The following is a 16,213-nucleotide window of genomic DNA, read 5'->3' as shown; positions in this document are numbered from 1 at the left end:
GTGTGTGTGTGTGTGTGTGTGTGTGTGTGTGTGTGTGTGTGTGTGTGTGTGTGTGTGTGTTTTTCTATGTATATTGGGAAAGATGGTTCTGATTTAGACATTTTTTTTTCCGTTTTGGAACTTTTGGAAAGTTGTGTTTCAGTATCATTATCACATCATAATCGTTCTGGTGTTTTGCAATGCTGGTGCCCATGATCTTGAAAAGGAAGTGCATTCATATCACGTTGCTGTGAGTTAGATGTGAATTTCTATGGATGTTGTGTTTCAACTATAAGTTGACTGTTAAATCTAAGATGCTTGGTCCTATTCTCTCAGGCGGGATTGGCTATGAAGCTACTGGGCCACGTGGCTTTCCTGCTTCTGCTCGGGGGGATATGCTGCCAGAATAACCGCAATGCCAAACCGGGCAGCAAGTCTCCCAAGAAGTCAGGGAACCAGCAAGCGGGCGAGAGCGCCCAGCCAGCCCCAGAGGAGGAGCCCCATTCTGGGCCTGGAGGGGCGGTGGAGTCGGGCAAGGAGGGGAGCTCTGGAGGTCGAGCTGCTTCTCAACAGTCAGGATCGCAGAACAAGCCTGCCTCGGACGACATGAAGCTTCACTTCCTCAAGAACACTCAGGTCACGTGCAATGACGGCACAGCGGCAGGGTAAGATGCTCTGGATCTACTCTCCTCCTTTGTGAATTGTGCCTTTGAGGTGTCCAATCAGTGGAGGCTGGTGGAGGTAGAAATTGGAGGACGGCTCATTGTAATGCATGGAACACATGTTTGATACCATTTCTCATTCTGTTCCATACATTACAATGAGCCTGTCCTCTGATTTCTACCTCCACTAGCCTCCCTTGCTACTGAGGACCACAATGGAAATAAGTCCTAGACTTTATTATGTCATGTCCTCAATGGGTTTTTTTGTATTTATATTTGCTTGTTTTAAAATTGCCGAATAAATTAAACTTAACAAAGATGCTTCATCACCTCAGACCGGTTTCTATGCTCTGATACAGCCGGCTAGGTCCTACATCTATATCCCCTGTGCCAACAACAGTCAGAGAAGTTGCCAAACTAGACCAGGCTAAACCTGAATAGTGTTGTGGAAGCAAATGACGGTCTTAGAGCAAGACGAGTCAGAATAAGAGGTCTACGTATAGTTCTCTAAAGCTTGTAACATTTTCTGATATCTCTAAATCTCTTGGTCAGGGGAGATGGAGAGGATACAGAGTTTATGCAAGTGATATATAAAGTGCATCAGAGTGACCACACTAAAACAAGTCAGCTGTTCAGATAACCATGTTGTTGTACGTGTTTTTGTATGTACTGTATCACTGAGTTATTGCAATGTTTTTGATCATCTTAATGCACAGCTCTTATATTCTAACATGTTTGAGGTCAATGGGTTTCAATGTTAGTGTTTTCGCTATACAATCAAGAGAAGTAAGAACTTCACATTTAAATGTGTGGTTTGAGATTGAAATGGCTTTAAGGTAATGATAAAACCACACAAAAATCACATGCTGTATATATTACGCTACGCAAACTGCTATGCTGCAGTATGCTTGCGATAACGAGTTAAATCTGAATCTGGATGGACAGTCAGTGCATGCCCTTCTATGGCCGGTGTTCTCTTGCTTTCACATATTCCCAGCACCTCATCCACGTGTATTTGTGGTCCACAGGTTTTACCTAAAGGAGTTCAAAGGCAGTAAGCGTTGGCTGATATTCCTGGAAGGTGTGTATTTTAAACCCGATTGGTTAATTTTATCTGGCGAGGTCAGAGAGCCGTCGGCGCGGTGCCCTCTTTGATATTCCGACCGGCGGTCACCTCGTTTACTTTATTCACCTTTTTCGGGTGTCTGTCACGTGGCGGAAGCCCGGAGCGTCCCTCCTCCATCACTTTGGGATATCTATGTGGATTGCGTCCTGCTTGTAGCCCTTTCTTTTAACAAACCTGTTCTATTTAATCCATGTCCGTGTGTGTGTGTGTGTATTCTGAGAGCAGGAACAGGATGCATCATGCCATCCCTAGACAGCAGCACATGTGTTACCATTTACATACAGGCCCACTGAAGACCAAAATCATGCTCAACCCTCTCTGTAGACCCGTCCTTTCTGTTGACGTCCATGTTCAATATCCAAGACCCCACCGACAGATGTATCCAGTGTTGGATAGGGAGCTACGCCAGGTGAATGTAGCAGGTGTAGCTGCAGGTGCATGCCCCAGCTGACCCCATGCCCCCACTCCCCCCTCCCTCCTCCCTCCATTCCTCACAGACAGACATAACAGCATGTGACTAACGAGGGGGTGTCCCTCCCTGACTCCTTGCCCCTCTATACCTGATGTAAGGCTCTAATATTAGTGGTCTTTATTTTTAGGCGGTTGGTGCTGCTACAACAAAGAGACCTGTGAATCCAGGTATAAAAATATCCCCCGGCTCATGAGCTCCACCGACTGGCCCCAGACACGCAAAGGTAAGGTGACGCTGGACCCCCCTCGCTTTAGAACACGTCATCGTCATACATGTTTTTTTACATGGGCATACATGTTGTCATGTTGAAGGAAAAGGGTTATTTGAACCCTGCACCGGAAGCTATTTTAACACTGCACCCGAAGAATTTGGAAAGATAAATTCGAGCACGCCACTCCTACACTTCCCTGTAGGTGCTTTGTACTGTAACATTGGTTGAGACTTTGCCATCTTTGATATCAGTGTTGTGTGTCCAATATCTACAATATCTAACCCAATATTTAGACTAAATACAGGCATCTTCAACTCTTGTGCTGGATAGCTATTTGACTATTGGTTTCAGCCCAACATAAATACACTTGTTTTAAACAAGCCACTGATACTGATCCTCAACCTGGGCCACGATGAATTTAAATCAGAGGTGTTGGTGCTTGGCTGCCTGCTCACCCAGAGGATTCAACCCAGAGTTCAACCCAGAGTTCAACCCAGAGTTCAACCCTGGTCTATCAAGTTGAATAGACCAGGGTCCTTTCTCTCTCTCACTGACGTCTCATTGGTCCATTCACAGGAAGTGGGATATTGTCAGCCCAGGTGGAAGAAAACCCTCACTGGTACAACACTAATATTGTGTAAGTATGCTTGTTGAAAATGCCAATTTTGAATGTTTTATCATCCACCACATGCATGCCTCTCAGATAGCTAGAAATGCTATGACCTAGCAATATTCCTAGTCAGAGTGCTAATGCTAAAGATGGTCAGGGGGACGGATGCCAGGATGCCAGACGACGTGATTGAAGAAGCCAACTGCAAGCTGAGATGACATGAAGGACGGCATGTTGCTGTGGGATGAGGGATGGGGCTGTCCTGTAGATCTCATTAATCCTATTACATGCGTATATGAATGTGTGTGTGTGTGTGTGTGTGTGTGTGTGTGTGTGTGTGTGTGTGTGTGAGTGTGTGTGTGTGTGTGTGTGTGTGTGTGTGTGTGAGTGAGTGTGTGTGTGTGTGTGTGTGTGTGTGTGTGTGTGTGTGTGTGTGTGTGTGTGTGTGTGTCTGTATTGGTTTTGAGTTGTGCTGAAACAAGCTTTGGCGTGTGTGTGTGTGTGTGTGTGTGTGTGTGTGTGTGTGTGTGTGTGTGTGTGTGTGTGTGTGTGTGTGTGTGTGTGTGTCTGTATTGGTTTTGAGTTGTGCTGAAACAAGCTTTGGCGTGTGTGTGTGCTGACTGACTCCTTTTCTGCAGATTCATCCCCTACTGCTCCAGTGACGTGTGGAGTGGCACAGGGCCCGCTCCCGCCAAACCACGCCAGGGAAAAGACAAGGAAAAAGACAAGGAAAAAGAGAAAGATGCTGGTAAGACCTCTCTCAAGATGATGCTTGTAGCCTTTCTTTTAACATTCCTCAAGCTCATCAGAGAAAGTCCATTCAGTGTGTGTGTGTGTGTGTGTGTGTGTGTGTGTGTGTGTGTGTGTGTGTGTGTAACCTGTTCTATTTAATTAATCTGTGTGTGTGTGTGTGTGTGTGTGTAACCTGTTCTATTTAATTAATCTGTGTGTGTGTGTGTGTGTGTGTATTTGTTTGTTTTCTCAGTTGAGTATACATACATGGGCTCCCTGATTATCCGTGAGGTCATCAAAGACCTCACCCTCAAAAACATCAAGCAGGCCAAGATTGTCATGCTGGCAGGCACCAGGTGAGTCCATCTCCTTCTCCCTAGCTTACAGGTGTTTCTGAACCCTGGCCCAGTCCAGACGTCCCCCCTCACCACCACCACCACCACTCTCCCCCCACCCCCACTCACTTCCATGCATAACACTGACCAAGCGAGAGTCTATTTCAGGCACATCCTGTTGTCTACCATAAAGATGTTTACCGAGGGCTGTTGGATAATGACATAATGTCTATTAAAGGTGCCTCGCTCATGAGGGCGGACATTCTTCCCAGGTTAGCAACATGTTTTGTGGGACACCCTAAGGCCTAAAAAAGAACACAGTTCACTGTGTTAAGTCTCCTGACAGCATAGCTAATAATTACTGCTTCTATGGCTAGCTGACACATGTCGGCCATTTTGGCTCAAATAGGAAATGCTTTATTTACATGGGGTTGATATATACTTTGACTGAACCAGTTTCATTCCTCCCTGGCAGTGCTGGGGGCACAGGGGTGCTACTGAACATTGAGAGGGTGTCCAACCAGCTGGAGCAGCTGGGTGCGGAGGCCCAGGTCCGAGGCCTGGTGGATTCAGGCTGGTTTCTGGAGAGCAAACTGCCGAAGGTGCCAGACTGCCCAGACAGTGTCTCCTGCTCGCCCATGGACGCCATTAAAAAGGGGCTCCGGTAGGAAACAGATCTGACTAGAACTCTACTACCACTCAGTTATCTCTTAACTTTAATTCAACTAGACTTTTATTTTTGGTGTGCTTTTTGCAGTAGGGCGGTCAATGCCATAATCAAGGGTCTTTGATAAAGCACTTCAGCATCTTGTCATTTTGACAGCTTCCTATAAATCTATTGGCTTTGCAGTACATTTTGATATGCTTGAACTTAGGACCATTGCTCTGTTGGTGTTGACCATACACCGGACTCCATTTTGTGTCAAGTGAGGACTTCACTCTAATCAGTGTGTGTTCCTTAGGTTGTGGAATGGCGTGGTCCCAGACAAGTGTCGGCAGCAGTACAAGAAAGGAGAGGAGTGGCAGTGCTTCTTCGGCCACAAACTTTACTCCTTCTTGACCTGTGAGTGTCTCCCATCCATCGTAGCAGACATCGAGGATTAATGTAGCCAGCTGAAGGGCCATGACTCAAAACCTAATAAACGTAATGTCCCTCCTGTTACACAATATCACGGTTACAGCGGGATAGCAGTCAATACTGGTCTTCGTTCATTACTTCTGTGGAGGAGGTTTAGGAGGTGCTATATGAACATACCCAAAATGAGAGCACAGATTTTTCTCTTAGAATGCTACACTGTACACTGAACACAATCTTCATCCAGGACTCTAATCCCTGGTTCTGTTGTACCGTGTCCTAAATAAGAAAAAGGCATGCTTAACTCTCAAAAAGGTTTTGTTCAGATGACAAATTTCTTCACTCATGACTCTTAATTCCTGGTCTTCCTTTTCTGTGTCCTCCCATCAGCCCCTCTCTTCGTGGTCCAGTGGCTCTTTGACGAGGAGCAGCTGAGGCTGGAGAACATCTACCTGGGGGGCCAGGCTCTGTCGGACCAGCAGTGGACCTACATGCAGAACCTGGGGAAGGATCTCAAGAACTCCGTCAAAGATGTGACGTGAGTGTGGAGTCACTCAATCTATTTTCAATGAGTTACCGTGTTTGTGTGTGTGTGTGTGTGTGTGTGTGTGTGTGTGTGTGTGTGTGTGTGTGTGTGTGTGTGTGTGTGTGTGTATGATAAATGACTAAATGGATATGGCAGACAGACAGGCCAGCATTTGACTAATCTAACATTGACCAACATGAATTAGCTGAAGTGGCGATGAATAGCTGCAGTAATTTTAAGGGCCATTTCATCATCGTATTATATTTCAAACGTTGCCCATGACATCACCCCCCCTGTGCTCTCTGCTGACCATGTGCTGTGTGTGTGTGTTTTCAGGGCCGTGTTTGCTCCCTCCTGCCTGTCTCACACATTGATCACTAAAAGGTAAGGACATCTGACTCCCGCGACCCCCCCACACACCCCCACCCACACCCAAAAATCCCACCCCCCCCACCACCACCCCTACCCCCCCACCTGCACCCAAAAGGCCCCCCCCACCCCCCATCTCTACCCAGTGAGCTCATGCTACTCTTTCTGTGTGCTCGTTCATCATGTCGCATTCTGTGTGTCACTGAATGCCATTTCACACTTTCACTAACCCCCAAGCACCCCTTAAGTGCACACACACACACACACACACACACACACACACACACATAAACGCACGCACACACATGCACGCACGCACACACACACACACACACAAACACACACAAACACACACAAACACACACGCATGCACACACACACCTACACACACACACACACCTCCAGCTGGACATGGCAGGGTCAACACTGGGTCAGAGGGGTGGAGTCTTTGCCACACTAAAGGGCAGGGTTGGAGGTGGGTGTGGTTAACTGAGGGATGTTGCTCCTTATGGGAGGAGCTGATTGCCTAACGAGGTGAGGCGGTGTGAGGTAGGTGGGTAATCTCACAGTTGTGTAATCTAATCCATCGCTGTGATTGTGGTGGTGGTGGTGGACAGGAACACACATAACAGCTGCGGAATGGATTGAGACCAGGGGAGGCTGGCGGAGGTAGAAATTGGAGGACGGGCTCATTGCCCATCCTCCGATTTCTACTTCCACCAGCCTCTGAGAGAAACTGCAAACCTAGTGAGAAGAGATAGGGCTCACACCTCACAAGTGGTGCAACACTCTCTCTCTCCTTATTTACTTACCTCCTTTCATCTTCCCCTTCTCTTCTCTCTCTCTACCCCCCCCCCCCCCCCGCCCCCGCCTCTCACTCTTGCTCTTTGCCTTTCTCCTGTGCCCATTCCTCTCATCTCTCTGCCCCCCTTCTCTCCCTTCCTACCTCTCTCTCTCTCGCTCCCCCTCCCCCTCTCCCTCCCTCCCTCCCTCTCCCTCTCTACCCCCTTCCTCTCCCTCTCTCTCTCCCTCTCCCTCCTTCTCTCGCAGTAACTGGATGAACATCCTAGTCAAAAGCACCTCCCTGCCGCGGGCTCTGCAGTGCTGGGACAAGAGTCTCCAGGAGGCCAACCGTAACAGCAAGACACCCCTGAAGGGCTGTCCCTACCACCTGGTGGACGCCTGCCAGTGGCCCCAGTGCAATCCCACCTGCCCCGTCCTGGTGGACCAGGCTACCCAGCAGGAGCTTACCCTGCTCCAGATGCTTGTGGGCATGGGAGTGGACCTCCAGAAGCTGGGCCTGGACCCTAAGAAGGACGCTAGTTCATTGACCAGTATGGTTAGCAATGGTGGCTAAGTTGCCCGTTATGATGTGGCTCAGCGAAATAATTTTTGAATTATGACGTAACCACAAAAAGGTCACAGAATCCGGGTTACTTCTTCTTGTGCCGCTCAGCATTCCATTGTGCTCCACTGTTACCATGGCGACTTGACCTGGTGGGTATATGTCACTGTCTGGGCCTAATGTCTGTAACAGTTTGTCCGCAGGCGCCCCCTGCTGGACAGTTCAATAGGAGGGAGGAGTAGTTATTCCAGATCACACCGGGGGTTTAATGCCTCGTACTCTAGGGAGATAAACCAGGAGGGCTGAGAACCTGTAGATAGCCAGACATCATACCTGCAACACATTTCAATCCATCTATACTAAATAAACCACTTCAACTTAAGCTTCAAAACACTTGGTGGTGGAGTGAAAAAATTGTACTGCTTGAAGGCTCTACTTCATGATAAGCTATTGACAACGTTTACCTTTTTGCGTAAACAGTATTCATAGGACGTAATAGTTATGTAAGTTTGACTTTTAGATGGTTGAAGGGGAGATTTAGCAGTGTATTAGCTGCCATTTTAGCTTCATATCCCAAGTTCCTTGTAACTGATAGTCATGTTTGTGAGTACTAGACACAGTCTGGAAATGACGGACTATGCAATAGGATGCAAGGACAAATCCATTTCTTTCAACCAATTCATGTTCACATACTTGTCCCAAATTGCTAAACAGCCTAAAAGCTGTGGAATTTTGTACACACAATGCGCACACAGACACAAAATCATTCACGATTTTAAGGGAGATTTGTGAGATTGATTCAGAGTTACATGTTAGTTTTTTTGCCTATATTTTCCAACAATAACTGCTGCTATACCATCAAACATCAATGAATAACTTTGATTTTAGATATAATATAATATCTGCATGTGAGATGAGGGATGTTTGAACTTGCCATAGACAGTATACGGTGATCCTGATGAAACAAGCTCCATGGACCCTTTTTGCAAGTGATATTTTCTCCTCAAAGACGCTGTGGTTATTTCTGCTCAGCTAAACGTGTGATATGTACTGTATTTACATTATAACATTAAAGTTTCATTTAGAACGTGATTGTATGACATTATATAAACATGTAGCTACTATGCCAACTGTATGACATCATATTTCTTGTTTTGAATATATATTGTTTTGATTTTACTCTATTCTGTCATCTTATCATTTAATATTCATATGCTCTGGAGCTGATTTGATTAAAAAAAATAAACGGTTCATTGCTGTCAAAATTATGGGAAGTTATTTTAATTTGTATTTTGGCCTCGATATTCACCATGTAAACTATAACTCGACATGTTGATATTGGATAGTATTCTGAATACAGAGCAATGCATAACAGTTTGGACTGTCCCTGTCTTTGATTTTCCATTATTTTTTGTTCTGGGGGGGGGGGGGGTAGGATAGGTTTGGATTAGTTGGGATGGATATACTGACAAATATATGCAAAGCTCTTGTGATCAGAGCTGTTTATACTCGGCTCCGGCAAGGAGCCACCCCTTCACACCCTCTTCACATACTTCCTACGTCCCTGCCTGATGTTCAGTTCTATTCACCATCAATCCGAGCAAGCTTTGACTGTCTAGTTTCTATGTATTTTACACCCCAACCACTAGAGGGCGCTCATAATTAAACACCAAGGCGGTACCAAAGATATTGTAGTTCACATGAAGATTACAGTATCATGGTTCATTGTCGTATGTACATCATCCGGTTGTGGTATGCATATTCTATTCTATTCTGCCCAAGTTGAATGTTGAAATTCTCATATGTGTGACACATACTGGAGTTGAGTTGAAATACATTCAATTCCAAGTAAAATATGGCAATTCTTGCCTTCTTCATCATTTGGAAGAATTATATGTTAGTATCCTAGGCCTACTTTTTCAGAATACTCTGCAAACACTTATGCCTTTTTCACAGTCCAACCCACACATATTGTCCCACAACTGCATTGCAAAATATAACATTAGCTTCTGAATTACAATACTGAATACATTTTTATTTTCAATCTTTTATGTAAGAATACATTAAATAGCTGTAGCGGAGGATGCTGTAGTTTAAGGGGCGGCAGGTAGCCTAGAGGTTAGAGAGGCTGGCCAGCATTCGGCAGGTTGCTGGTTTGATCCCCTCCCCACTCCAGGAGGGAGCCGGATCTGAGCTGGTGACTGGAAGGTTACTGGCATCTAAGGTGCCTACCACTACTGTTGTGCCCTTGAGCAAGGCACTTAACCCCTAACTGCTCCAGGGGTGCTGAATATGGCTGACCCTGTGCCCAGAGCTCTTGGAGGGGGGGTGTGTAGTGTGTGTGTTGTCTCAGGGTGTGCACATACCACATTCTGAGAATTGATTGCATGGCCAAATAAACAGTCTTCTTCTTCTATCAGTCTGCAGGATCTATCAGTCTGCACAAATATTCTCTTTTCTCTTTTTTGTTGTTGTTGCACAACACTAATAAATGACAGATCTGCCAAAATGACAGACTGTCATTTTGGCAAATTGTATTTAATACAGTGCCAGTCACTATTGCTGGGCCAATGTTCATTTTAAACGAATTAAAATGTTATTGCATGCAGAAATAACGTGTTGGCACTAATGAGGAATAAAGTGATGTGTATTATGAGTGGCACATTAATTGGATCATCAGCAATTCTAAAAAATAATGATATCCAAAACAACATTTCTATGAACGTCCACAGATGACTTCTCTGCCTGACATGACTCGGGTCGCTCGTGTTGGAAACGCTTTGTTTTTCTCCCCATAATGCAATGCGGAATTGTTCTACTTCCTCTTTCCGCCATATTGCAGAACCGGTAAGGCCCACCTTCAAATTCTCTTTTTCTATCTAATCAAAATCTAAGTCATCTAAACGTTTATTAAAGCACTTCTGCACTAATAATGTAGCGTAAACATGTAATAATGGCATGAGATGGTTATTTTGTCGACCAAGAGTGTAACGTTAGTGTGATACACTATACAATATGAGGTCCCTCTCACTGGCCTTTGAGACTAATGTGATAGCGAGCTGCTCAGCGGCAAAACCCAAGCAAATGTACGGAACGATTAAACCGTTCAATTAAAACTACCAGGGCCAAACTGTATGCTCAGTTGGTTGTCGAAATGTACTGTATTTGATGATTCCTGCCAACGAAAGAAATTATCGAACTGTTCAGCCAGTCAAACGGTATCTCAATGCTAGCTATGCTATCTAGCTAGCTACCTGGTTGTGAGGTCTATGCATGCGTGGTGATGCCTTGTGAGGTGCTCATTGGGGCTCAAACGTTTGTTTTGCCGTGTAGCCTTGTTTTAGTGTTTCTATAACGTGTCTGAATGATTCGGGCAGCTGGCTAGTTATCAATAGGTAATGAATGGGCATCGGTTTGCGACCCTGCGAACCATCCAGTGGTGAAACATACAGCAGTTTGTTAGCCAACGTAAGGCTCACTGGTGTCTAGCACCCTTTTGATAAATTGTGCCTCCACCGGTTGTGCATATATCAATCCTGGAAAATCTATGTCTTAGATTTGCGTTTGACGTGCACATAACGGTAGTCGAGTGGAGCTTTTATCCCATGCATTTGCTGCCGAGAAGAGAGGCTGGTGGTTTTAGGCGGTTTGTATTGTGAAACTGGAGTACAGTGCTTAGCTAACTACCTACTCAACTAATACAAGTTCAATTACTGATTCTCCCTTTTGTTTTAATCTTTCCGCAGGCATCATGGTGCGCATGAACGTTCTCGCGGATGCGCTCAAAAGCATCAACAATGCTGAGAAGCGTGGGAAACGCCAGGTTCTGATCCGACCGTGTTCTAAGGTCATCGTTCGTTTCCTGACCGTCATGATGAAGCATGGTGAGTGAGTGATTGAATATGTGTTTGAATATCCCGCATTGAGATTGTTTGCCCAGGTCGGACACCCAGAGGTTGGAGGCGAGGCCACCTCTGGGTGGCCAGGGCGACCACAGGGTGTGCTGTATTGATGCATGCTCAATTAAGACGTTTAACTGAAGTCTGTACATCCTGGATGAACACTACTATGCCCACACTGGGTCAAGACCCTGCGAGTTGGGTTATGGCTGGAGCATCTGTGTTTGTGCGCTGCATGTTTTGTGTTGACTCTTGACATTCATGGCTTGTCGGAACTATGAAAGTTGGAAATTTCAGATTTGGAAGATCATAGAACAGTGATACCCAACTTTCCCACTTTGAGAATAATATATACACTCAGCGAGCACTTTTATTAGGAACACTATACTAATACTGGGTAGGGCCTCCCTTTGCTGTCAAAACAGCCTACATTCTTTGTGGCATTGATTCCACAAGATGTTGGAAACATTCCTTTGAGATTCTGGTCCATGTTGCCATGGTTGCATCACGCAATTCCTGCAGATTTTTCAGGTGCCCTTTCAAGCTGTGAATCTCCCGTTCTACCACATCCCAAAGGTGTTCTATTGGATTCAGATCCGGTGACTGGGAAGGCCACTGAAGAACACTGAACTCATTGTCATGTTCATGAAACCAGTTTGAGATGACTTTTGCTTTGTGACATGGTGCATTAGCATGCTGAAAGTGGCCTTAGAAGATGGGTAAATTGTAGCCATGAAGGGATGTACATGGTCAGCAACAATACTCAAATAGGCTATGGCATTCAAGCGATGATTGATTGGTATTACCAGGCCCAAAGTGTGCCAAGAAAACATTCCCAACACCATTATATCACCTCCACCATGAGAAGGTGTACAGGTGTTCCTAATAAAGTGTCACGCGAGTGTATATATCAATGAATCGGAAGCTGTACCCAAATAACATGGGAGTTAAAATTCACTTGAGGTTCAGAGTTTCCGACTTGTCATGAATGCAGCATAATGTACCCGATTTGGTCCTGATACCCTGTCTCCCTGGTTTCCCCAGGTTACATTGGTGAGTTTGAGATCATCGACGACCACAGGGCTGGGAAAATTGTCGTCAATCTCACAGGCAGACTGAACAAGGTAAAAACTGGTATTTTTATCGTCAGAATGACACCACCAGTGTCGATGCAATTTTCATAACTGCCTCTGGAAAAAAGGCTAGCATACGGAGGTGATGTGAACGGTCTCCTCTTACATGTTTTCTGTTTGTGTTTCAGTGTGGTGTGATCAGCCCGCGATTCGACCTCCAGCTGAAGGACCTGGAGAAGTGGCAGAACAACCTCTTGCCCTCAAGACAGTTCGGGTGAGAATCAGAACCGACCTCGTACCTGGGCTGCACCGTGCAACACTAGGGAATAGAATCAGAGCCGACCTCGTACCCGGGCTGCACCGTGCAACACTAGAAAGCAGAATCTGTTTCGGACGAGCCTGCTGCATAGGGAATTAGAATGGCCAGAGCCATATGGTAAATGCTAAGTGGGACCCTTGGGACGACACGACACGACTGACGTCACCCCGTTGAGGTTACTTTTGATGTTTGGGTTTAGGGTCGTCCGAAGGATTGCATTTAGCATCTACCATTGTGATATGCACATGTAGTTTTGTTGAGGTGATTATGGCTGAATTGTATGGACCAAATACCATACCATGATAATTTCATCAATTGTCATGACAAATCTGACAGTTAACATGAGTGTCTGTTTGGAGCCTATTGAACAGTGCCTGCAGCTGCATGAGCTCTGTGTGGGGGCAGGTATTTTGTGAGCAGGGGTCTCCCCCGGGTTTTTGAACAGCATGGCGTTGGATTGTATTATCAAAACCCGACTTGCGTTTACTCATGTCAGAATGCGCAAAAAATACAGCTGAAACGCTGAATTCACTGAGGAACATCATAATGCTTTTGTTTTTGTTGTTAACAACGATGTCATTGGCCATCAAAGGTCTCATTTGTCATCACTGAATAAGTAGTTTAACTCTCCTTGTGATGCTTACATAGGGTCTCCGCCAAGTTCACAGCATGACAATTATGCACAATGTTATGCATATCCAAAGTGTTATACTCTGTAGTCTTGGGTGGACAAGTGTAACATTAATTGGCATGAGATAATGAGCTGTTTAAAGGTGGACTCCTGGATATGACGTCACACCTGTTAGAACGGAGCAACTTTAATCAAAGATGTTGTAGTTGAACTAGGGTCCACTCGTTTCACTCTCCTCTGACATAAGATGGCAGAGCACATGCGCCAATAGCATTCAACTCTCAACACGCTCTATTCTCTAGTGGGCGTTTCCGTTCTTTCTTCCCCCTCTTTTTTTTAAGTCTCTGGCAGTGTGGCCCTGCTCGTTTTGCTTTGATGTCATATTCCAGAGTCTACCTTTTAACATCTTGCTTTGGATGCGGAGGGAAAATCTATCCTACTTACCCGTGATGGCGAAAATAGTGCTTTTCTTCCGGCTATTAACCAGCTTGAATGTTGAAAATGGTTGATGATTGCTGGTTGAAAGGTTTCTGAGACATGTTAGTGCTCACTCAGCATGGGTCCGTACTGTGAATACTTGATGAGGATAGACGACTTCCCATTGGACTGCACCGGGGGTCACATTTATGACTTTGAACACCATCACTCATTCCTTCTCAATTGTCGGACAATCGATTCCTCGCGCCCAGTCCGCTCGCTTCTTCTCAAAAAGCGTTGGAGGAGAATACCTAATGGTAATAATGATCTAACTTAGATCTTCTCTAATACGTTTTGAATAGAAAGTGAGTGGAGGATGGAGAGGATGTAAAGAATCATCTTCCTAACATTTGAGAGAGGGCCATAGGGATCATGTGGTATTGTGCCAACAATGAAATGGAACAAAATTGTCCAGGAATTCCATGAGTAGAATATGGGTTGAAATACTCCCCCCCCCCCCCCCCCCCCCCCCTGTCACTGGGCAAGGCGGTGTCCTCTAATGACACTGATCTTATATCTGTCAGGGGAAGAGAGAATGAGGCCATGTTCATCCCAGTCATCTCTGTTCAGTGAGGTAAAAGGCTGGTTCATGCTATGGCCACAGATGTATCACAATTGACCACTAAGCAGTTTGCAAAAAAATTTCAAGTTTGCTTGTTGGTAAAACCACAATTTGTTCCCTGATTGATCTGGAAGTCATTGAAACAACTCACCCATTTATAAATGTTCTATTAGTTGCACTTCCAATACAAAAATAAAAGTGTGGGTGTAGATACAAACACGCATTCATACACTTGGCACGGTCCTCCCCAAAGAATGCAAGTGGCACTGTTCTACACAGTGAATTTGGTGGTGCCACGATGTAAACATTTCAAGGCAAATTAAACTATATATTTAGTAATGATAGAGTAACCTATCTTTGATCACGTGAAAGCTTTATGATGTTCCTCAGTGAATTTAGCGTTTCAGTTGTGTTAAGTCACTGTAATAAGTCATGTTTTGATTATGCAATTCAGTTGTACCTTGTGGGAACCCTGCTTGGGTTGGACAGCATGACCAGATCCATGTGATGTGGCTTACTACGTGCTTTTGGCAGCAATGTAAATTTATTTCCCCTGAAAAGATGTGGCGGCACACTGAGTTTTCCAGTCTTGACCATTTCCCGTTGTATTTATGATATGTCTCTCTCTCTGTGTGTATGCATCTACATGCGTTACAGAAATGGCATTTGTGCAGAAGTGTTTGCACTTGTTAAACCTTAATGTAAAAGTAAGTTGTCCTGTCTGGTTGACAGAGGGTATGTAGTGCACCTTTTGAAATCTGCAGTTTTTGAGTTTTGCCATGTGCTTTAATAAGGGAAGAGGAGGCTCAAGCCAGAGAAGGATTATCATTTGAGGGTTAGGGATGCTGGCCTAAACATTGCATGGTTTCCATATGTGAACATGGAAACTGATTCACAGGACATTTGCTCTGGTGGTATAATTGTATGTTTTTGAGCGATTTAATGTTTTTAAAGATTAGTATTTATGGTGCCAGGGATTCTGTGGAAGTGTTTTTCCTGCCGCTACATACCTGACATGCTCCTTGTGTTATAAACGTTACATTTGTCTATATATACATTCCTCAATGGCTCAGCACTGTATCAGGGGAGGCTGGTGGAGGTGGAAATCGGAGGATGAGCTCATTGTAATGCATGGTATCAAACATGTGACATGCCATTTTTACAGTAAACTGACAGCATACCTTTTTGTATGTGGTCCAGCAGATATTGAACCCACAACCTTAACGTTTGCTAGCACCAAGCTCTATCGACTGATCCACAGAGCACCGTCGTGTCTGTCTGTAAAGGTGTACCTAAGTGCCTAACTCAGGTGTGTCTCTCTCTCTGCAGGTACATCGTGCTGACCACCTCAGCTGGCATCATGGACCACGAAGAGGCCAGACGGAAACACACAGGAGGGAAAATTCTTGGATTCTTTTTCTAAAATGTAAAGAACTGTGCAAAATAAACCAAATCCAATGGACTGGCTCTGGGCTACTGTCTGCTTGATTTATTAGATCAACATGGGATCAATTCTTCAAATGTCTGTTGTGTGTCGACTCTAGCACTACCTACACTTGGAATATATATATATATATTCAAACATAAGTTAAACTTATGTTCATAGTCTAGGTGTGCTATAAATATGCCATTTAGCTGATGCTTTTATTCAAAGAGACTGGAAGTCCATTTTTACTGCGGTCCCCATGGAAACCAACCTCAGCATTCCTATAACTGAGCAACCGCTGCTAGATCCATTAGTTTCATAACGTAGTCATGTTTTACCTCTACTACCTCATAGCTCTTACATTGGTTCTACCTCACTTATAGT

General features: G+C 44.9%; 2 protein-coding genes across 2 annotated transcripts; both read left to right on the top strand.

Annotated features, from left to right (window-relative positions):
* Positions 1-321: 321 nt before the first annotated feature.
* On the top strand, positions 322-7,454 carry notum2 (notum pectinacetylesterase 2; the record flags this gene model as incomplete). The annotated part of the gene is made up of 11 exons (XM_083693799.1): positions 322-644; positions 1,670-1,722; positions 2,367-2,462; positions 3,027-3,087; positions 3,699-3,808; positions 4,046-4,148; positions 4,603-4,791; positions 5,090-5,190; positions 5,593-5,740; positions 6,065-6,112; positions 7,148-7,454. Exons 1-11 carry the CDS (start codon positions 328-330, stop codon positions 7,452-7,454), a joined length of 1,533 nt encoding a protein of 510 aa, XP_083549925.1. The 5' UTR covers positions 322-327.
* Positions 7,455-10,266: 2,812 nt separating this feature from the next.
* Positions 10,267-15,870, top strand: LOC310821448 (small ribosomal subunit protein uS8). Its single transcript, XM_083693488.1, has 5 exons — positions 10,267-10,289; positions 11,189-11,326; positions 12,386-12,465; positions 12,603-12,688; positions 15,733-15,870. The coding sequence occupies exons 2-5, from the start codon at positions 11,194-11,196 to the stop codon at positions 15,824-15,826; spliced, it is 393 nt and encodes a 130-aa protein (XP_083549614.1). The 5' UTR covers positions 10,267-10,289; positions 11,189-11,193; the 3' UTR covers positions 15,827-15,870.
* Positions 15,871-16,213: the final 343 nt, after the last annotated feature.

This window comes from Argentina silus (genome assembly GCF_951799395.1).
Source record: "Argentina silus genome assembly, chromosome: 22".
Lineage (NCBI taxonomy): Eukaryota > Metazoa > Chordata > Actinopteri > Argentiniformes > Argentinidae > Argentina > Argentina silus.
This window is presented reverse-complemented; position numbering and strand designations above follow the sequence as displayed.

Excerpts from the sequence above, each read along its gene's own strand:
- LOC310821448 (XM_083693488.1), top strand. The coding sequence starts at position 11,194 with ATGGTGCGCATGAACGTTCTCGCGGATGCGCTCAAAAGCATCAACAAT. Across the intron at positions 11,327-12,385 it reads GACCGTCATGATGAAGCATG|GTTACATTGGTGAGTTTGAG; the intron begins GTGAGTGAGTGA and ends TGGTTTCCCCAG. Across the intron at positions 12,466-12,602 it reads TCACAGGCAGACTGAACAAG|TGTGGTGTGATCAGCCCGCG; the intron begins GTAAAAACTGGT and ends TTTGTGTTTCAG.